The following is a 22,753-nucleotide window of genomic DNA, read 5'->3' on the forward strand; positions in this document are numbered from 1 at the left end:
GAGTTATTATCCTTCTCTATGCTGTAATACTGTCGGATTTACGTTAACCAAAATCCTATTGGTTAGCTATACTGCCATAAGTATAATGCCATAAATTTCAGCAGTAAATTGCCACCACGTAACAAGTCACCACTTGAATGCCTTATTGCACACCTTTTGCATGAACTGGTGGGCTGTGAAGGAGATCAGTGGCAACTCATTAATTAGCAGCAACTGCAATTTACACCACAGTACTTAACTGTAGTAGACAACTGCCAGCATAGCGAACCAATACAATTCTGCCCATTGTGTACACTGGAAGGAAGCCTGCACTTCTGTTCACTTAACTCAAGAATCATATTGATCACCCAATCAAATCCCATGCTGAATGCAGGATCAACAATGTAGGAAACAACTATAATAACTTTGGCAGATGGCTACTGAACCCCTCAGCTTAAATAAATCCCCTTTAGTTCATCAGTTGCTGTTATCAAAGTAGAAGCTAACAAGGTAGGCCCAGCAGCCACTAAGATAGTATACTCTGTGGACAGAACAAATAAGATTGCAAAACATCCATCATCTAATGAATCTTCACATCTTTTGCCTTCTGATGAAAAAAAATAACAGGTGTTACCTATAATCCCACTTGAACCATGCCATGAAAGACGGGATTTGTCAGGAATCAAACAAGAATTCACAGATATACAGTACACAAATGCTCAGGAGTTATATCTAATCATGGCTTTGTGCTGCTGAAAGAGAGGTTACCTACCTATAATCATAGTTCTTCTAGTGGCCCTCTGTGAATCTACACAATTGGGTTGTTCTGCGCCTGCGCTGAATCTCTCAGAAGCTACTAGAGCTTAAAGACACATGATTAGAGGGACGTTCCCCCATGGAGTGCATGCTCCGCCCATCCTTGATCCCCTCAGTTCCTGAAAAAGTCCGCCACTGTCGAAGAGCTATTTTAAAGTATACCGTGACGGACAGAGGGGACGATGGGTGGGATGTGTGGATTCACAGAGGACCACTAGAAGAACTATGGTTACAGGTAGGTAACCTCTCTTTCTTCTTCATGGCCTCTGTGAATGTACACAATTGGGTGACTAGAAAGCTCACTTACCAGATGGTGGGACGTCATGGTATAAAGGATGCCAAAACAGCTCTGCCAAAACCAGCATTATTCTGTGCTCTGACATCAAGATGGTAATGTCTGACAAAGGTCGATGGAGTAGACCATGTCGCCTCATGGCAAATGTGAGGGAGTTCAATCCCACACTGGAAGGCAACAGATGTAGACAGCACTCCGGCAGAATGGGCTGTTAGATGTTCAGGAGGTGTTTTGTCAGTTACTTCATGCACCAATGATATAGTTTGGACAGTCCATCTAGAAACAGATTGTGGTGAAGCTGGAGCCCCTTTATGGGGACTGTGAAAACACAGAAAAAGTCTCTGTGATTTTCTGAAAGATTTACTCCTGTCAATGTAGAAGGCGAGAGAGCGTCTTACGTCAAGTGTATGGAGCATGCACTCGAGAGGTGTTGACGGAGATGGAAACAGGATAGGTGAAATTATTGGTTGATTAAGGTGAAATTCAGATACAACTTTAGGGAAAAAGGAGACATCGAAATACAGCATGAACTTATCCGGATGGAACTGAAGGAATGGTGGATCAGAGCTGCAAGTTTGGTAGCCCGCTTAGCAGATGTTATTGCCACAAGAAAAGAGGTTTTCAAGGAAAGTAGTTTAAGATAGCATGTAGCCATCGGTTCAAAGGGTGGACGAGTAAGTGCATTGAGGACGAGTTGTAAAGATCATTGAGGGATAGGACATTGGCGTGGGGGACAAATATTGTTGAGTCCTTTAAGAAATTTTTTAACAGTTGGGTGAGAAAAAAGTCTGGCTGGTTCAGAATTGGGAGGTTGATGGGCTACAATAGCTGAGATATAGACTTTCAATGTGGAATAGGACAATACAAAATTGAGTAGATGAAGGACAAAGGTAAGTAAAGTCTTCAAAGAGATTGGTGTTGCAAGTAAGTTATGAGAATCAGTAAAGGAATCGAATGCTTTCCATTTATTTTGGTACAGAAGCTGGGTCGAGGACTTTCAAGATCTATCAAGTACGTCCTTTATGGTGGGAGTATCCTCCAGGCTGTCAGTTTCAAAGATGGTATGTCTGGATGGTAGATCATCCCGTCGTTCTGAGTAAGAAGACTGGGGATCAGGGGTAGCTTGAATGAATCAGTTGACATCGACTTCAGGTGGGTGAATCATGGTTGTCTTGGCCACCATGGGGGAGAAAGATTGCTTTGGACTGGAACTGTCAGAGTTGAATGATGGTTCTTTGTATGAGCGGTATCAGAGGAAATAGATAAAGTCTTCATCCCAGTCTATCATGAAGGCATCTCCGATCAAGTTCTTGTTGATACCGGCTCGAGAACAGTAATGTTGACATATGGCATTTGTTCAAGAAGCAAAGATGTCGATGGAAGGAGTGCCCCAATGGTCGCAAAGGAGATTGAGGATTGTGTCATCTAAGGACCATTCATGTGTTCAAGAAGCAAAGATGTCAATGGAAGGAGTGCCCCAATGGTCGCAAAGGAGATTGAAGATTGTGTCATCTAAGGACCATTCGTGTGTCCTTGAGGTGAGGCAACTGAGATAGTCTGCGAGGGAGTTTTCATCTGTGGCTATGTGGACTGGTAATGGAAAGATGTAGGTAGCACCATTCCCAGAGCTCGACAGTCAGGTATAGAAGGGATACAGAATGTGTGCCTCCTTGTTTGTTTATGTAGTAAAGGGCTGTTGTATTGTCCGTAGCAAGTTGAACTGCATGTCTCGCAATAAGTGATAGGAAAGTGTGGAAAGCCTTGATAATTGCTAAAAGTTCAAGATGATTGATATGCAATGTTTTTTTTAAATTTGTCCACAGGCCATGGATCCTGTGATGCGGACAATGTGCTCCCCATCCGTTTTTATTTTATTTTATTAATTTTAAAACAAAAACAGTTACAACAACAAAAATACTAATAGTGCTGTTTTAGACTACTTTCTAATGTGCACCCCATACCCACGGGACCCCATTGGACAATTTTTATTGCGGATTTCCTTTCCAAAATTGTATAGATTGTTATTTAGAGGCTTTCACTGTTCCTTTCACTAATACAAATTCAACAAATCTACCCCAAATAGCATAAAAGATATTAGAACTTATTTCCCCTCTTTTCATCTTAAGTTCAGTAGTCAATTTATCATTTAGTGCAATGTCCCATACTTCACTATACCAATCTTCTAATTTAATATCATTTTTGTCTTTCCAAAACCTAGCTATTAATATTCTAGCATTTGTCATAAAACTGTTGATCAATTCCTTTGAATAATAATCCAAATCTACATTGTCAAAGATTGGCAATAAAGCAATTTTAGCATTAAATTCAATATCTTTACCAAATATATCACATATATCCTTAAAAATTAGTGTCCAAAATTTCTTAATCAGCTTGCGGTCCCACTACATATGATAATGCATACGAATTTCTTGATCACATTTCCAACAAGCTTTGGGGTATGCTGAATTGATTATATTCAATTTTACAGGAGTGAAATGCCATCTTAAACAGATTTTTCTGTATTCTTATCGACATTAACCTTAAAACTCTCATCCTCCACATTTTTATTCAATTCTCTATTTTAATTTCTGTCTTTAAGTCATTTTCCCAAATTAATTTCAAACTTTCTGTTCCCCATTCTTTTTCTTCTTGTTCCAAAATTATGTTATATATTTTACTTATTACTCCCTTCATTACATCGTTCTGCATATCTTCATGTGGTGACAGAAGTTGTTTGTAGTTAGTGCATTCTCTACATTTACCATTAGTTTTCAACCAATCTTTTGTCCAACTGAATAAAATTATACCATGATAGTTTATTAGTTTGAAGTTTAACCATAATCAACTCCTTCCATCTCATTTTACTCATCCAGTCCTTCAATCTTGCAACACTTACTGTCCTCAAATGATTCTAATACCTTTAAAGTTTGTAGGAAAACTTTATATATTTCAATCATGAATTTTAACGGTGAAGTTGAGGGGCATAGCTTCTCTTTATATTTATTCCATATATTTAACATATTTCTTAAAAAAGGGTTTTCATCTGATTTATTATACTTCTCTTTACTACATTAAACAAGTATCTTTCAGCATTCCCATTTATTTATTTATTTATTTATTTATTTATTTATTTATTTATTTATTTATTTATTTATTTATTTATTTATTTATTTATTTATTTAATTTATATCCCGCCTATCTAATCAACCAAGATTACTCTAGGCGGCTTACAACAATAAACAACAACAATACGGTTAAAATAAATCATACAAAGGAAAAGTTACGACAAGATGAGAGAAAGCTAAGGAAGAAAAAGGAAGGGTGATCAGGAATTAATAAACGGGAAAGCCTGCCGGTACATCAAAGTTTTTAGTTGTTTTTTAAAAGTACCCAGTGAGGGAGCCGCGCGAATGTCAGGGGGAAGGTTATTCCAGAGGCGAGGAGCCACTGCCGAGAAGACCCGATTTCTTGTTTTCTCTTTCCGGGCCTCCCTCGGCGTTAGGCTCCTCAGCCTCACCTCCTGACTCGCGCGAGTGACACGGGTAGAACTTGGTGGAAATAGGCGTTCCGCCAAGTATCGAGGCCCCAAGCCGTTTAGGGCTTTATAAGTAAGCATCAGCACTTTGAAGTCGATGCGGAAACGGATGGGCAGCCAATGCAATGCGGCCAGGGTGGGCGAAATATGTTGGTATCTTTTCACACCACTGAGTAGTCTGGCCGCCGCATTCTGCACCACCTGTAATTTCCGCAGCAGCCTCAAAGGCAGCCCCACGTAGAGCGCATTACAGTGGTCTAATCTTGAGATTCCGAGCGCATGCACCAACGTAGTGAGCGCCCCCACCTCGAGATAGGGCCGCAGCTGGGCTATCCGCCTAAGGTGGTAAAAGGCGGTTCGGACAACCGACGCCACCTGGGATTCCATGGTGAGCGCCGGGTCCAGATGGATCCCCAAGCTGCGGACCCCATCCTTGGCGGGGAGGGTCGCCCCCCCAAAAGTGAGGAAGTTTCCCAAACACCTGACTGTGGGAGCGCCCACCCTCAGTACCTCCGTCTTGTCCGGGTTCAGCCTCAACCCGTTCTCCTGCATCCATTGCAGTACGGTCCCCAGGCAGCGCTGAAGGGACAGAACGGCATCTCCTGTGGTAGGTGGAAAGGAGATGTACAGCTGAGTATCATCAGCATACTGATGACACCGAGCTCCACATCCCCTGATGACCCCACCCAGCGGCCTCATATAGATGTTAAATAGCATTGGGGAGATAATCAACCCCTGTGGAACCCCACAATTGAGACTCCACGGGGCCGAGACATTCTCCCCAAGCTGTACTCTCTGGGGGCGGTCCCCCAAGAAGGAACGGAGCCAGGCCAATGCCAGGCCACCAATTCCCAACTCGGAGAGCCTCCCCAGGAGGATACCGTGGTCAATGGTATCAAAGGCCGCTGAGATATCGAGGAGGACCAGCAGGGACACGTTGCCCCTGTCGGCCTCCCTCAAAAGGTCATCGCACAGGGCGACCAATGCCGTTTCTGTACCATGGCGCGGCCTGAAGCCCGACTGAAATGGATCCAGGGCATCTGTTTCATCCAGGTGCGCCTGAAGCTGGTCGGCCACCACCCTCTCAACCACCTTGCTTAGGAAAGAAACATTGGCGACGGGCCTATAGTTGCCAATCTCGTCCGCCGCCAAACTTGGTTTCTTCCTAATGGGCCTAATGAGTGTCTCCTTGAGGGCAGATGGAAATCTGCCCTCAAGGAGAGACCCATTTATTATTACAGTGGCCCATTCCGTTGTTATCGGCCTGGCTGCTTTGATTAGCCAGGCCGGGCAAGGGTCAAGGGAGGAGGTGGTGGCACGACAGCGATCAAGCGTCCTGGCCACAGTGTCAGGCGTGACTGGCTGAAAAGAATCAAAAGTTACCGGGCAAGACGGAGCGCTGGACATCTCGGCTCGACTCACTGTGTTCAAATAAGGAGAGAGGTCCCGGCGGATGGCCTCCACTTTTGATTTTAAAAATGCTGCAAATTGGTCCGGTGTAAGACTAGGGGGAGGCCCGTCACCCGTACCAATTCCGGATAGGTCGCGCACTATACGGAATAATTCCGCCTGCTGGTTGGACGCTTCGCTTATCCGGTTAGCGAAGTATGCTCGACTGGCAGCCTTTACCTTGGCCAGGTAAAGGTTAGTGGCGACTTTAACAGCAATCCAATTGTGATCCGTCGGGTCCTTTCTCCATTTGCGCTCTAGCCGTCTCCTTATCCGCTTCAGCGCCCGGAGGTCCTGGTTAAACCAAGGAGCCGGGCGAGCTCTGCGTTGGAGAGGGCGCTTAGGTGCGATCGTGTCAACAGCCCTAGCCGCAGCGGCGAACCAGCTGACGGTCAGAGCCTCGACAGGAGCGCCAGCCAGGTCAGTCGGAACTCCTCTCATGGCATCCTGGAATCCATTCGGATCCAGTAGTCTTCGAGGGCGGACCATAACAATAGGTCCCTGCTCCCTGCGAGGGGGGAGGGCCATGTTGAGGTTACATTTTATTAGGTGATGATCCGACCATGACAAAGGGACCGACTCAAGGTCAGTCACCATCGGACCACTCTCGCTCCCACTGGTAGAAAAAACCAGATCAAGTGTGTGGCCACCCACGTGGGTGGGGCCGTTGACATGTTGGGACATGTTCAAGAAGGCCATGGTCTCCAAGAACTCAAGAGCTGGACCGGAGATCTCTGCCTCCGCATGCACGTTGAAGTCCCCCAAAACCAACAGCCTTGGGGAGACCAACAGTGTTGCAGAGACAAAGTCCACCAGCTCCGGTAGGGAAATGGCTGGGTCGCAGGGAGCACGGTAACCCAGCAAGATCCCAATACCGTCCCTGGCCCCTATCGACACGTGGAGAGCCTCCAGACCCGGATTTACCACCGAGGAGCGCCTAGTAACCTCTAGGATGGATTTGTAAACAATGGCAACTCCCCCCCCGTCCTTCCAGTCTACCCTGGTGTTGGACAGCATAACCGGGCGGACAGATGAGTGCTAGGGGGGGACCCCCCTCTCCGCCTATCCATGTTTCGGTTATGCATGCCAGGTCTGCATCCTCCTCCAGGATGAGGTCGTGAATTACCTGGGCCTTATTGGATGCAGACCTGGCATTCAACAACACCAGGCGTAGAGTGGAAGGCTGGCTGGACTGGCTGCCTCGATACTGAGGGCTGGTCACAATCTCAGAACAATGCACAGCCTTCAGGCATCTGTGCATCGTTCTTCTTACACGAGTAGGGATCGTGGCCACGCCATATTTCCCTCTACCCGTGACCACAGAGATATTTTGGGGTCCCTCACTGGGGTGGCAGGCCATCATTTCCATGTCAGAAGGGGGAAGGGAAGGAAAAAGGAAGGAAGGGGGAGGAAAGAAGTAAGAAAGGAGGGAAGAGGGAAGAGGAAAAATTAAAATAGTGTAACTAAATCAAATAACAGAAAAAAAAACTAATCATATAACAAACTAATCATATAACAAAGCATAAAAATAATATACATAAAGTAAATAAACATAGCTTAAACACAATTAATAATAATATCAAAGTAAAAGTTAAAAATAATAATGATAACAATGATAATAAATAAATCTAACTACAAAGACCCAAACTGATTAGCCCCCACAGAACACCCAGAACTGTCCTCCTCCTCCACCTGGCCTTGGTATTGATGTAATCGGCCTTGACGATGTTAATAGTGGCGCTGATTTGCAATGTTCTTTAAAGGGCCAGGAGTCACAATATTCAGCGATAGATTTTTTGGTCGTAAAGTTATAGCCAAACAGAGTCAGAAGCACCAGGTGGCCAGCCAAAGGAGGCTCAGACCCTGCCATTCTTCGCCCCAAAAAAGCAGTCAGGGGGACATCCTCAGCAGATGGGAAGCAAGCGGGGAAAGGTAGACCTGGGGAGAGATCTCCTAACATGGCGCCGGCGTCTGGCGTTCAGGCGCTCCGACAGCCCCCGCAAGCTCCTCCGGCTCCCGCGAAGACCCTGCGCCTCCCGGCCACCTCCGATCTCCGCGCCCCGGCACTCACTCCGCCGGAGATTCTAACAGCCTCGGGGCACCAGCCACGGATCCTCCGCCGTCCAGACACCCCGCCCCCGCCGGAACGACCGCTGGGAGCAGGCGGGGAACAGGCGGGGAACGAGCAAGCAGCCTCCGACACCACCGGGCGGCCAACAACCGAGCCTTGCGTCCTGAGCCCCGGCTCCTGTCCCGCTCAGCTGCACCAGTTCCGCCTTGGCTCAGATCAAAGGCAGGCAATTCGAGCTCCGACTCCACCGGGCGGTCCGCAGCCGAGCCTCGCGTCCGGGCAGCGCCGGGTCCGTCCGCTTCGGCTCAGAAGTTGCAGTCCGAAGCCCAGGACTCAGCGCCCTCTCCGGAGTCAGGCCCCAGCGCCGCAAAATGGGGAGGAGAACGACTGCCCCAGGAGCAAAAAAGAAAAACCAAGCAGATAAAAAATAAAAAAGAAAAAAAAGAAAAAGAAAATAAAAGAAAACAAGAGGAAAAGAAGATAGGGAGGTAGGAAAGCTAGCCAGGCAGCGGCGGTGGGATCGCTACCCGCCCGCTACCGGCCGCCATCTTTTAGTTTAGTTAAGAAGATTCCATTTCCCAACAAATTAATTTTTCTTTATTGTATATAATGCCTGCTATAAATCTTAATTGATTTGCTATATAGCAATTTTTTACATTACCAGGGACATGATGGCACTGCGGGCTAAACCGCAGAAGCCTGTGCTGCAGGGTCAGAAGACCAGCAGTCGTAAGATTGAATCCATGTGACAGAGTGAGCTCCCGTCGCTTTGTCCCAGCTCCTGCCAACCTAGCAGTTCAAAAGCATGTAAATGCGAGTAGATAAATAGGTACCATCTCGGTGGAAAAGTAAAACGGTGTTCCCTAGTCACGCTGGCCACGTGACAATGGAAACTGTCTTTGGACAAGCGCTGGCTCTATGGCTTGAAAAACGGGATGAGCACCGCCCCCTAGAGTCGGACACGACTGAACTAAAAATGTCAAGGGGAACCTTTACCATTATCTTTTATCTTAATTTTTTACATTAGGGATACCTAAACCTTGTAGCCTTATACCAATATCTTTTATTTATTCTAAATTTTTTACCTTGATTACAATATCCATTAATTAATCTCTGCCAATACTTAAAATCTTCTTCTTCTAATTATATTGGGAGCATCCTAAATTAGAAGGTGATCTTTGGTAATATTTTCATTTTAATTATAGCGATTCTCCCAAACCATGATAATTTCAGTTTAGAATACTCTTGCAGTTTATCTTTAATAACATTTTTTAATTTATTAAAAATTTTCTCCTTTAATTTTTGAGTTGTTCTATATTTATACCTAAATATTTAATATAATTACACATTTTAAAACCATACTTATTAAAAAACATTTCTTGATCCTGTATATTATGATTAAACACCATTATTTGTGATTTTTGCCAATTATTAATCCTGTTATTTCCCCAAATTTTTCTAAGTGCTTTTTAATATTGTCCATACTCTCTAATGGGTTTTTAAACAGTCAATAATGCATTGTCAGTAAACAAATTAATCTTAATTGTATCATTTTTCCTAATCCTTTAATGAATTCATCATTTCTTATTGCATTAGCTAACAATTCTGTAGCCATACAAAACAATATTGGTGAAAGTGGACAGCCTTGTCTTGTACCTCGGCCCAGAAAAATCAGTTCCATTAAACCATCATTAACTATTACTTCTAAAGGATTATCTGAATATAATTGATCTATAACCCCTCTAAATTTTTTTCGAAATCCCCAACCCGTTATGTGCTCCCCATCCAGACGGACTGGTGTTGGTGGTAACTTGTATGGTTAGCTGAAGAGGGAAAAAGAGTTTTCCGACAAGAAATTCAGGAGAAACATCCACCAAGTGAGTTGACATGCGAGTTCGGGTGTTACTGTAAGACGCATAGATGGATGATCCACCATGGAGTTGAATAGTGACAGGTACCATTACTGAAGCGACCTCATTTTGAGTTGTGTGTGTTGTATAACTGCAGTTGTCAAGGCCATGAATCCGAGGAGCTGTTGGACATGATGGACTGATACCAAAGCTAGAGGTTGGAAAGGTTGAATGGCGTTTTTTATTTTGAGGGTTCTCTTGTGTGGGAGGAAGGCTCTGGCCTGCAGTGAATCGAAGTGAGCTCCGATGTAGGTGGCGTTTTGAGACTGCTCAAGATGTGACCATAAAATTCACCTTTAGGCCGAGATCTCAAAGTTTGTGGTGATCTAGATTAATAGAGATGTGTCTTGGAGATCGATGGCGACAAACCAATCTCCCTGTGAAAGGAGGTGAATGGTAGTGTCTAATGTCAACATTCTGAAGCATCAAGATCGAATGAATTTATTGAGATTTCTGAGTTTGAGGATGGGACAGAGTTTTCCATCCTTTTGGGGTACTGTAAAATATCTAGAATAGAAGTCATCATGCAGGTCATATGGGAGGACTGTAGTTATGGCTTGTTTTTGAAGAAGGGAAACTTCTTGATGGATCATCGAATAAGGGGTATTTTTAATTTTTTCTATTGTTGGAGAAGTTTTAAATTCAATGAAGTAACCATGTTTAATGACAGAAAGGACCCATTGGTCATTAGTTATAGATTGCCAGGTGTGAAAGAAGGGACCCAATCTTGTTTGGAACAGGGTTGAATAATTGAGAAGGGAGTCTTCGGTTATTGCTTACCCTTCTTTTGAGGGCGGTGAAAGGGTTGGTGGTGTGGTTGGTGTTGCTGGATCCAAAAGGACGATGGAGCCAAGGTTGAAGGTCCCTGAAAACATCTGTCCGATATTTGAGGTTTGCATTGTCTGTATGGTTGAAATTGTCGGCATGATTGCTGGTAGCAAGGTTGTCGTCGGTATTGTGGCTGTTGGTATCTGTAGGTCTGTTGGCTTGAGTAGGACCAGGCTGTTTTATTTTATTTATTTATTTATTTTATTTATTGGACTTATATACCGCCCCATAGCGCTACAAGCACTCTCCGGGCGGTTTACAATTTTTAATTATACAGGCTACACATTGCCCCCCCAGCAAGCTGGGTACTCATTTTACCGACCTCGGAAGGATGGAAGGCTGAGTCAACCTTGAGCCGGCTACCTGGGATTTGAACCCCAGGTCGTGAGCACAGTTTTTAGCTGCAGTACAGCGTTTTAACCACTGCGCCACGAGGCTCCTATCCTGTTTTGCGGATCTTATGAAAGTTGTCCATAACTTCGTCCATTTTTTCATTGAACAGTCCAGCCCCATCAAACAGTAGATCTTCTATTCTAGATCTGGTATCATTTGATAACCCAGCAGATTGAAACCATGCATGACACCAAAGGGCAATAGAGATGGCCATAGCTTTAGAGGCAGCATCCGCGGTATGGCAAGACGCAATCCTCTGTTGTTTAGTGAGTGTGGAAAGCCTCGGCATGGATATTAAGGGCTTCTGACTTAGTCGATTCCGGGGCTGCCTCAAGAACTGGGAGAATCTTGTTCCATAGTTGCCTATAGTAAGCTCCCATTGCGGCTTGGTAATTTGCAACTCGCATCAGGAAAGAAGTAAGGGAATAGAGTTTCCTGCCAAGTATATCTAATTTTCTCTCTTCTTTGTTTGTAGGAGCAATTGAGGATTATTCCGGGCTCTTGATTGGTTTAACTCTACTATTATGGAGTTTGGTGTCGGATGTTTAGTGAGAAATGTAGTATCCGCACCGTGGGTCTTGTAGTGATTTTCAGTACATCTGGAGACTTGTAAGGACGAGGGAGGTTTGTCCCAGGATTCCTTGATCAAATCAAGCATAGCTGGAATGAATACCAAACTGAGAGGAGGCCTTTTATCTTGATTAATGTCGTCAAACACCAAGTCCTGCTTAGGTGGTGGTGGTTCCTCAATTTCAACCTGTAAAGATTTAGCCATTCTCATGACAAGTCAAGAATAAGAGGTGAAATCCTCTGATGGAGAGGGTGGGTGATTTTCAGTGACATCAGAAGTCGGTGTCGGTAAACTGAATGGTGATTCTTGTGATACATCAGAAGCAAGGTCATGAATTGATGGAGATGATGAGGAAGGAGATAGGTGCTGAAGTTTTGACATCGATATTTGCACAGAAGAAGGAAGCTGCACTGTGGGAGCCATATGTATGGAGTGTCTCTCCATATCACTAGGCAGAGGAGGAGGAGCCTAATAAGTAGCAGTAACTTGCAATGATGCCTGGGGAAGGTATTTAGAGGAATGCTTAGAATGTTTTGATTGAGAATGTTGTATAATCGATGGAGGGCATTTCAAAGTTGGTTTAGACGGAAGAGTTGTATGAGTAGGTATGGAATGCTGAGGCTGGCGCTGATGTCGAGGAGATGGAGAGAGTGACAGTGAGTATCGAGGCGGGTGCGGTAAAGTACAGCGGACCTGTTTAGGCTCCTCATAATATGGCTGCTCTTGAGGATCATGAAGTAGATACAGGTCATATTAACAGTATCTATCTCTTGTATCATCTCGGAATTGGTGCCGAGACGGTTGTGGATAATAGTAGTACTCCCGATGTGGGGAGCAGGTGATAGATGCCTATACTTCTCCCAGTGTCTTATAGGAGAGTGACGAAAGGAATCGGAGCCAGATAGTTCAATTGGAATTACCCGCCCTGATGATGCAAGGCTCGAATGGGCTAAGGCCTGGCTGGAGTAAACATCAGCCAGAGAGAAGCCGATACTCGGTGACAAGTTTTAATCACTGATAAGACTAAGTATTATAATCTAACTCCAGATACAATAGACATCGCTGGCTTTTCCTTGGAAGAGCTTTTATCTGTGTGGATCCTAAGCATATTAGACAACATGACGATATTTCTCTAAATCCCTCTAAGAAGGATTTAGAGGGCAATAACCAACCTCCCTGTGTAGTAAAGGATAACTTAACTCCTCGCCACCTCATGGCATAGTGATTAAACCGCTGTACTTCAGCCAAAACTGTGCTCACGACCTGGGGTTCAATCCCAGGTAGCCGGCTCAAGGTTGACTCAGCCTTCTATCCTTCCGAGGTCAGTAACATGAATACCCAGCTTGCTGGGGGGGGGGGGGACATGTAGCCTGCATAATTAACTTGTAAACCGCCCAGAGACTGCTTGAAGCACTATGGGGCGGTATATAAGCAGTACGCTTTGCTTTGCTTTAAATCAAACTATAGATGATATTGAAGGAGTGTCACTGGGTTCATCTAAAATTATGGGTAGTATGGTCTGCGGTAAGAATGAGCCAAAAAGGAAGCTGGACAAAAATAGGGGTAGAGATAACACAAGGGTGGTAGAAAGAAAGTAACTCTACCAAGAGGAAAGAGTATAAACTCAAGGAAGGGTATAAATTTTGGCCCACTTTTCAAACTCTTAGATAGAGCTGACTATTCTAGTCCTTCCCTCGGACAGCCGAAAAAGGCAATTGCAGCAAGGAAGGATAGAAATGACACCAAGAATAATCCCCAATACAAAATGGAATTACCCAAGACCCAGAGGAGGGACAATATAAAGAAATCTAATAAAGTGGAAAAGTTAATTCCAGCTACAAAACATAATCAAAGACAACCTGTCCAAGAATTAGAAAGGTTAGCCCCTAGGAAAGCAGGATTCACCCATGAGAAGAGTTCCCCCAAGACAGTATCAGATACAGTCAACCCTCGAATTACGAACGGCCCTAGTTACGAATATTTCGACTTACGAACTGCTCTGATAGAAAAATATTGACTCGAGTTGCAAAGTTTGCTTTGAGTTACGAACGGAAAAAAAACACACGGGAGGCAGGGAAAGTGCGAAATTTGAACTTTCAGTTAACTGTTGGCCAGCAAAGAGGGTGCTTGTCTGCTTCCTTGCTCTTCCCAGTGTTTAGAGAGTGGATTGGGAGACAGTCTTCAGACTGCCTGGTACTGCCTTGTACTGCCTGGTACAGTGCTGTACTGACTGTATTTTTATTTTTTGCCTTTTTTAAAAAAATTGATTTTTTGATTTTTGACATCCTTCTTTTTGACATTCTTCTGGGTAAGTACACTTATGTTTTTACTTTATTGTATGTACTGTATAAGGTTTTTTGCAGCTTGGTGGGGGGTAGGGCTAGGTGGGGGACCTTGCACTGTTTTAAAACGTTTCTGTGTGTGTTTAAAATGTGGATCCAGAGTCTTTTAAAATCAGAAAATATTCTTTGAGTGAATGTGGTGTTTGTTCAGGAAGGCAGGCATTTTTGTGATGGAGGAATGGTTGCTGGGTTCTGTGCCATGCTGTGGGGAGGTTATGTTTCTGTGCTCTGGTGGGTCTTGTAGTGTTTTAAAATGTCTGTACCTTTCAGGGTTTGTACTGCGGAGTGCTGAACATGGCACCAAAGAAAAAACAGAGCAAAGCCAAAGCCAAAAAAATCATCTCCATCAAAACAAAAAAGGAGATCATCAAAAAGCATGAAGAAGGCATGCATATCATTCAACTGGCTGTGGAATACAACATGGCGAAGTTAACCATAGCCACCATTTTGAAGAAGAAAGATGTCTTTAAACAGTGTGATGTGGCAAAAGGTGTCACTATTCTAACAAAGAACAGGCCACCCCTTAATGGAAGAAGTGGAAACACTTTTACTGGTCTGGATCAACCAGAAAAAGCTGGAAGGGGAAAGCATCAGTGAGGCCATGATCTGCGAAAAAGCAAGGAAGCTGAACCGTGATTTACTGGAAAGAAACCTCTCCAGAAGTACAGCCCAAGAAGAATTCAAAGCCAGCAAGGGGTGGTTCCAAAAGTTGCAGAAGAGAAGTGGCATCCACTGCGTGACAAGACGTGGGGAGGCTGCAAGTGCTGACTGGGATGCTGCAGAAGCCTTCAAGGTGGACTTTGTCGAAATCATCAAGGAAGACTACCTCCCACAGCAAGTCTTCAATTCTGATGAGACAGGGCTGTTCTGGAAGAAGATGCCCAGGAGAACCTACATCACCCAGAAGGAAGAGAAACTGCCGAGCCACAAACCAATGAAGGACAGACTGACCCTTTTGTTCTGCAGCAATGCCACTGGCGATCTGAAGATCAAGCCTCTGCTGATCTACCACTCCCAGACTCCTCGCCTATTCCACCAAGAGAAAGTCAACAAGGTCACACTGCCTGTCATGTGGAGGGCCAACTCAAGAGCATGGATGACAAGGCAGCTGTTCATGGAATGGCTCTACGAGGTCTTTGCACTCACTGTGAAGAGGTATCTTTCGGACTCAAAATCTATCTAGGCGTGGGACAATTACAGTGGTGCCTCGCTAGACGATGATAATCCGTTCCACTGAAATCGCTGTTTAGCGAAATCATTGTCTAGCGAAAAGCATTTCCCCATTGGAATGTATTGAAACCTGTTTAATGCGTTCCAATGGGGAAGAATCGTCATTGTCTAGCGAAGATCGGCCATAGGAAAGCTACTTTGCAAACCGCTGATCAGCTGTTTAAATCACTGTCTTGCGAAGCTTAAGTCCCAAAAACACCTGATTTGCAAGCGCGGAGGAAGCTGTCAAAATCGTCTAGTGAAAATCGGTTTGCAAAGCAGGGACCAAACATTGTCCAGCGAAATTCTCCCATAGGAATCACTGTTTTGCGAATCGCTATAGCGATCGCAAAAATTCAATGTCTAGCAAAAAAACTGTCATGTGGGGTAATTGTCTAGCCAGGCACCACTGTATTCAGAACTCGAGCCCATCCTTTAAATACAGAGGCTGAAATCCTATTTGTGCAACTGTATAAGGCTAATGATGTCATCAGTCATAAATACTTTTTTCTCCAGAACTAAAACATTTCCAATCCCCCCTTCTGAAAGTCTCAAGGCTCCCGTGGAATCCATTTAATCAAGAAGCCATCAGGGCCTGTGGGACAGGGAGAGGGAGTCTAATTTCTAAAAATCGCTACCATGGATATATTCATCAGGCAGCAGCTATTTTTGAAATTTAAAGACTCTCTTCCACCCCATCCCACAGCCACCAATAGCTTCCTCACAACAAACATTTCCACCACTGCAGTGGTCAGAAATGTTCTATTTTGGAGCTGTGGGGGAGAAATACATAACGTAACTGCACAAACAGAATTTCAGTCAGAACGTTCAAGTTCAGCCCTTGGCAACTCCAGTATCAGGTGATAAATGACATGAAATATCTCTGCATGAGACTCTAGACAGCTAGCCGGAGGAAACAACATGGGGCCAGACAGGCCGACCTAATACAAAGCAAATTCATATGCTTTTAGGTAACATTATATTTTTAACAGGGAGAGAACTTTTGTTATCGGAATTTAGAACTGAAGATATATTTTTGGAAGTAGTTACAAGAGCCAGAATGATTCTTACTTTTCATCCTTTTTCTACTCATTCCCCTACATTCAGTAAATGAACCACTAATGCTTATTATAACATATAATGTATTGGACTACATATTACACATTGGCAAATTATCATATTTCATAAAGATTGCATAGCCATTGTACACTGTTGGATTCAGAAAATTTCACACATCACCTATACATTTATGCTAGCTATTAGGAAGAATGACACACTATATGAACAGAAGCATTTATGACAAATATAGGAACTTACACTATCATCTACGTCTCCAGTCTTCCAGCCCTTTAGCAACATTTTTGATGCGGGAATTTGAAGCTCATTTTCTAAAAAGCATTTGATCTCTCCTGAAAAACCGGGGGAGAAAGAATTATTAACATCTCTCTTTTTCTGAATTTCAAAACGTTCAGAAGATGCGGTAAAATACAATTTCAGTTTTTTTAAAGCTTATTTTTTTACAATTTAAATTTTAAGTCATCTTAAAATTTAAATTGTGATTAAAATCATTTTGATTTTTGAAAATCATTGACTTTTATCCATTCCAACTGAAGGGAGGAAATATTTATATTTTAACCATATAATGTTTTATGAACTGGCTGTACATATTTTTAAATTGCATTTTGTGTATTTTAATAATATGTTTCCTGAACTGATTTTACATTTTTAAACTGCATTTTGTATATTTTAGCCACATAATGTGTTTTATGAATTGGTTATACATTTTTAAACTGCTTTTTGTATATTTTAACCATAAATATGTTTTATGAGCTGGTCACCTGACCGTAATAAATAAATTCTAAATTCCAAATTCACTCCAACTCTTTATGTATGAAAAATATTTTCTTCAGTATCAGTGTTTTCACTACTTTATGAAACACAAATAACTTTTCAAAAAACCCACAAAATTCACTGTATGAATGAATGCTTTGTTACAGTCAAAGACAAGTAAAACCAAATCAATATAAAATGCATACACGTAATTGTAGTTTCATAAAATCAGGCAGAATTTCTATTAAAACATGATAAAACAACCCCTACTTTCCAGTAAAAATTCACTGCATTTATAAGGCAAAACTGAAAACAATATTTAGGTAAATTCTATTGAAGGAAAGACGTGCAAAATAATATGAATTATTATCATTATATATTATTATATAACATTCTACATGAATTTGCCAAAGTTCTGTCAAGCTTCTTTCAATTTATGATAACCCAATGAATTCATGACTTCCAAAAGATCATTAACAGTCCTGCTCAGGTCTTGCAAACTAAAAGCTGTGGGTTTGTTTACTGACTTTATCCATCTCATGTTCTATCTTACTCTCTATCCATTCATAATATATCAGTGGTTACTGACTGCAAGTTACTTTCCCCCTCCACTTAGATAAGATTCAGTGAATTCAAAGAGCATATAATGAGCTGAAACAAAATGTATCGTTTCATTTCATAATACTATTTGTACACAAACCAGCAAAACTCTGATGTGCATAATTTTAACATACCTCAGCCAGTACATTTGCTCAGCCCAGGGACTCTCAGAGACAATTCTGAAGAAACTTAATTTTAAGCAAATTTTCATAATCTCTTATTTACTATTTTCTTAGGACACGCAGTAGGCATCTTAAACTGTGCGGGTGCAAAGACCTACATAGCCTGGCAATACCACAACAGCAGCAAATTGCTAGTCATCAGTTTCTTCTAGGCAAGCTACTTCAAACCTTTGACCAGAGATGCTGGGGAGCAGTAGTGTAGTACTCTTAAGACATTATGATTAAGAGGCACTATGATATCATATGCACCCCACCCAGGCTTCTCTGTTCTCTCTAAGCTTAGCTGAAGCCCTCACAGTGGCTCTAGAACTAACTTTTCAAGGACTGGGATTAGGACCTTTTGTATAAAAGTTCTTCATCTCCCCAGTGAGCCAGGGATCCTCCTTCCTCTTGCTATAGAGACACTGTTTGCTTTCATAGCTATCAACGAAGCTGACATCTTTCTCCATACAAAAATACTAGTCCTTGAGAAGCAATATGATTTTACACAATCTAGTGCTTGTAGATTTTAAACCAGATCTGGAATCCTCTCCTTTACTGTCTCTGTATATCTTGCTCAAAGTTACTGTTCTGATTCCACACATTTGCAAACAGTTTAGTTATTTTGCTTAAAACCCCTCTGTAAGTAACTGTGCAATGATGTCCAAAAACTAAACAAGTCCACAGTTACATGCAGGATATTTATTTGATTCATGGAATTACATAGAATGTCATACAAGTGTCTAATAATCATTAAGATGATATTTTTATTCATTGATACTATAGAATAGCTCCATCTAGTGGATCATTGGTGCAACTGTACAAAATGACAGGATAAAAAAAATAAAACAAGAGCATTTACTCTCTGATGATCACTTGACATATTTCAGTGTGTCTGTGTGTAGACTAAAGAGAGCTTAAGCATACTGTTAAGAAAGTAAAGTGTGAGCATGCCAAATACAAGGTAGTAATCACATTCATTGTAAAACACAAATTTGGTAAGTGAACGACTTCATGGCAAATCAAGATATCCTTTCATGCAGTCTGTGAGTAGTCCATGACATGCGGAGAAGTCCAGAACATCTCTGGTATTCTCATGTACACAAAACACACACATGCGCACATACAAATATGATTTCTCAATGACACAGAAGAAGTTACATCATTTTAATGTATGTGTAATGGGCTTTATAAAGACGATTCTTCATATGTTGAATATGAATATGTACTGGTGTGGGACTAAGGTCACACACCACTATGCTGACACACACATCTTTAACATCTATCTGATAGAGTTCTCCTTGTGTACTAATGGCTAAGTTATACACATAAACAAAAGGTAACTTCTTTTGTTATAATATATGATATATAATTCTATATTATAAGAGCAGACTGTTATAATATATAATGTTATTATCCAACAAGAAGAGTAGCAAGCTGTTCTGGCAGCCACAGGGCTCATGCTTTCTGGCAACAACCCAGCCAATTGATGACTTGACTCGTGGAGCACACAAGGCAGTACCCCAGAAGCAGGAAGCCAAAGGAGGTATGGTATGCATTTTTCGAAAAAAAAAACTGCAATCACTTGTGGAACCACTAGGAGTTATACGAATGCACTGCCCCAGTAGAATCCCTGCCACAATAGTTAATTTCCCTCATAACCTCCTGTGAGAATTATATGTGAAACCACATACTGAATGATCACACAGGATTAACATACAATCCTGTTGTTGTTTGGTTGTTTAGTCATGTCCGACTCTTCGTGACCCCATGGACCAGAGCATAACAGGCCCTCCTGTCCTCCACTGCACCCTGAGTTGGGTCAAATTCATATTGGTAGCTTCGGTGACACTGTCCAACCATCTCATCCTCTGTCGTCCCCTTCTCCTCTTGCCGTCACACTTTCCCAACATCAGGGTCTTTTCCAGGGAGTCTTCTCTTCTCATGAGATGGCCAAAGTACTGGAGCCTCAGCTTCAGGATCTGTCCTTCCAGTGAGCACTCAGGGTTGATTTCCTTTAAAATGGATAGGTTTGTTCTCCTTGCAGTCCAGGGGACTCTCAAAAGTCTCCTACAGCACCACAATTCAAAAGCATCAATTCTTTGGCGGTCAGCTTTCTTTATGGTCCAGCTCTAACTTCCATACATCACTACAGGAAAAACCATATGACTATGCGGACTTTTGTTGGCAAGGTGATCCCTCTGCTTTTTAAGATGCTGTCTAGGTTTGTCATCGCTTTCCTCCCAAGAAGCAGGTGTCTTTTAATTTCATGGCTGCTTTCATCATCTGCAATGATCATGGAGCCCAAGACAGTAAAATCTGTGAATACAGCCATATCTTCCCCTTCTATTTGCCAGGAAGTGATGGGACCAGTGGCCATGATCTTAGTTTTTTACTGATGTTGAGCTTCAGACCATTTTTGCACTCTCCTCTTTCACCCTCATTACAAGTTTCTTTAATTCCTCCTCACTTTCTGTCATCAGAGTGGTATCATCTGCATATCAGAGGTTGTTGATATTTCTTCCAGCAATCTTAATTCCGGTTTGGGATTCCTCCAGTCCAGCCTTTCACATGATGTACTCTGCATATAAGTTAAATAATCCGGGGGACAATATACAGCCTTGTCATAATACTTTCCCAATTTTGAACCAATCAGTTGTTCCATATCCAGTTCTAACTGTTGCTTCCTGTCCCACATGTAGGTTTCTCAGGAGGTAGATATGGTGGTCAGGCACTCCGGTTGCTTTAAGGACTTGCCTTAGTTTGCTGTGGTCCACACAGTCAAAGGCTTTTGCGTAGTCAATGAAGCAGAAGTAGATGTTTTTCTGGAACTCTCTGGCTTTCTCCATAATCCAGCACATGTTAGCAATTTGGTCTCGAGTTCCTCTGCCCCTTCGGAATCCAGCTTGTACTTCTGGGAGTTCTCGGTCCATGTACTGCTGAATCACCTTGTAGGATTTTGAGCATAACCTTGCTAGCGTGTGAAATTGTACGGTAGTTGGAGCATTCTTTGGCACTGCCCTTCTTTAGGATTGGGATGTAGACTGATCTTTTCCAATCCTCTGGCCACTGTTGAGTTTTCCAAACTTGCTGGCATATTGAATGTAGCACCTTAACAGCATCATCTTTCAAGATTTTAAATAGTTCAACTGGAATGCCATCACCTCCACTGGCCTTGTTGTTAGCCAGGCTTTCTAAGGCCCGCTTGACTTCACTCTCCAGGATGTCTGGCTCAAGGTCAGCAACTACATTGTCTGGGTTGTCCAGGACATCCAAATCTTTCTGGTATAATTCCTCTGTGTATTCTTGCCACCTCTTCTTGATGTCTTCTGCTTCTGTTAGGTCCCTCCCATTTTTGTCCTTTATCATGTCCATCTTTGCACAAAATGTTCCTCTAATATCACCAATTTTCCTGAACAGATCTCTGGATGTTTCTTTTCTATTATTTTCCTCTATTTCTTTGCATTGTTCATTTAAGAAGGCCCTCTTGTCTCTCCTTGCTACTCTTTGGAAGTCTGCATTCAATTTTCTGTAACTTTCCCTATCTCCCTTGCATTTGGTTTCCCTTCTCCTCTCTGCTATTTCTAAGGCCTCGTTGGACAGCCACTTTGCTTTTTTGCATTTCCTTTTCTTTGGGATAGTTTTTGTTGCTGCCTCCTGTACAGTGTTACGAGCCTCTATCCAAAATTCTTCAGGCACTCTGTCCACCAGATCTAGTTCCTGAAATCTGTCCTTCACTTCCACTGTGTATTCATAAGGGATTTGGTTTAGATTATACCTGACTAGACCTGTGGTTTTTCCTATTCTCTTCAATTTAAGCTTGAATTTTGCTATAAGAAGCTGATGATCGTAGCCGCAGTCAGCTCCAGGTCTTGTTTTTGCTAACTGTATAGAGCTTCTCCATCTTTGGCTGCAGAGAATATAATCAATCTGATTTCGATATTGCCCATCTGGTGATTTCCATGTGTAGAGTCGCCTCTTGTGTTGTTGGAAAAGAGTGTTTGTGATGACCAGCTTGTTCTCTTGACAAAACTCTATTAGCCTTTGCCCTGCTTCATTCTGAACTCCAAGGCCAAACCTCCCTGTTGTTCTTTTTATCTCTTGACTCCCTACTTTAGCATTCCAATCCCCTATACAGAGAAGAACCTTTCATGTCAGTTCTAGAAGGTGCTGTAAGTCTTCATAGAATTGGTCAATTTCAGCCTCCTCAGAATTGGTGGTTGGTACATAAACTTGGATTATTGTGATGTTGAAAGGTCTGCCTTGGATTTGTATTGAAATCATTCTATCATTTTTGACATTATATCCCATCACAGTTTTCCCCACTCCTTTGTTGACTATGATGGCTACTCCATTCCTTCTACGGGATTCTTGCCCACAATCGTAGATATGATAATCGTCTGAATTGAATTTGCGTATTCCTGTCCATTTTAGTTCACTGACGCCCAGGATGTCAATGTTTATTCTTGTTATCTCCTGTTTGACCACTTCCAGCTTACCAAGGTTCATAGATCTTATATCTCAGGTTCCTATGCAGTATTTTTCTTTGCAGCATCGGACTTTCCTTATACTTCCAGGCACGTCCACAGCTGAGCGTCCTTTCGGCTTTGGCCCAACCACTTCATTAGCTCTGGAGCTACTTGTACTTGTCCTCTGCTCTTCTTCAGTAGCATGTTGGACGCCTTCCGACCTGAGGGGCCCATCTTCCAACGTCATATATTTTAGCCTTTTGTTTCTGTTCATGGGGTATTCTTGGCAAAGATA

General features: G+C 42.7%; 1 protein-coding gene across 3 annotated transcripts in view; it reads right to left on the reverse strand.

The window, feature by feature from the left end:
- The window catches only part of FAF1 (Fas associated factor 1), a 297,114-nt gene that overhangs the window by 230,381 nt on the left and 43,980 nt on the right, over window positions 1-22,753 (reverse strand). For all 3 annotated transcript variants that reach the window (XM_020788123.3, XM_020788122.3, XM_078392865.1), the window contains exon 5: window positions 16,716-16,807. In XM_020788123.3, coding sequence (XP_020643782.1) covers window positions 16,716-16,807 — 92 coding nt within the window. The remainder of the gene's footprint in view (window positions 1-16,715; window positions 16,808-22,753) is intronic.

This window comes from Pogona vitticeps, chromosome 4 (genome assembly GCF_051106095.1).
Source record: "Pogona vitticeps strain Pit_001003342236 chromosome 4, PviZW2.1, whole genome shotgun sequence".
NCBI classification, from domain to species: Eukaryota; Metazoa; Chordata; class Lepidosauria; order Squamata; family Agamidae; genus Pogona; species Pogona vitticeps.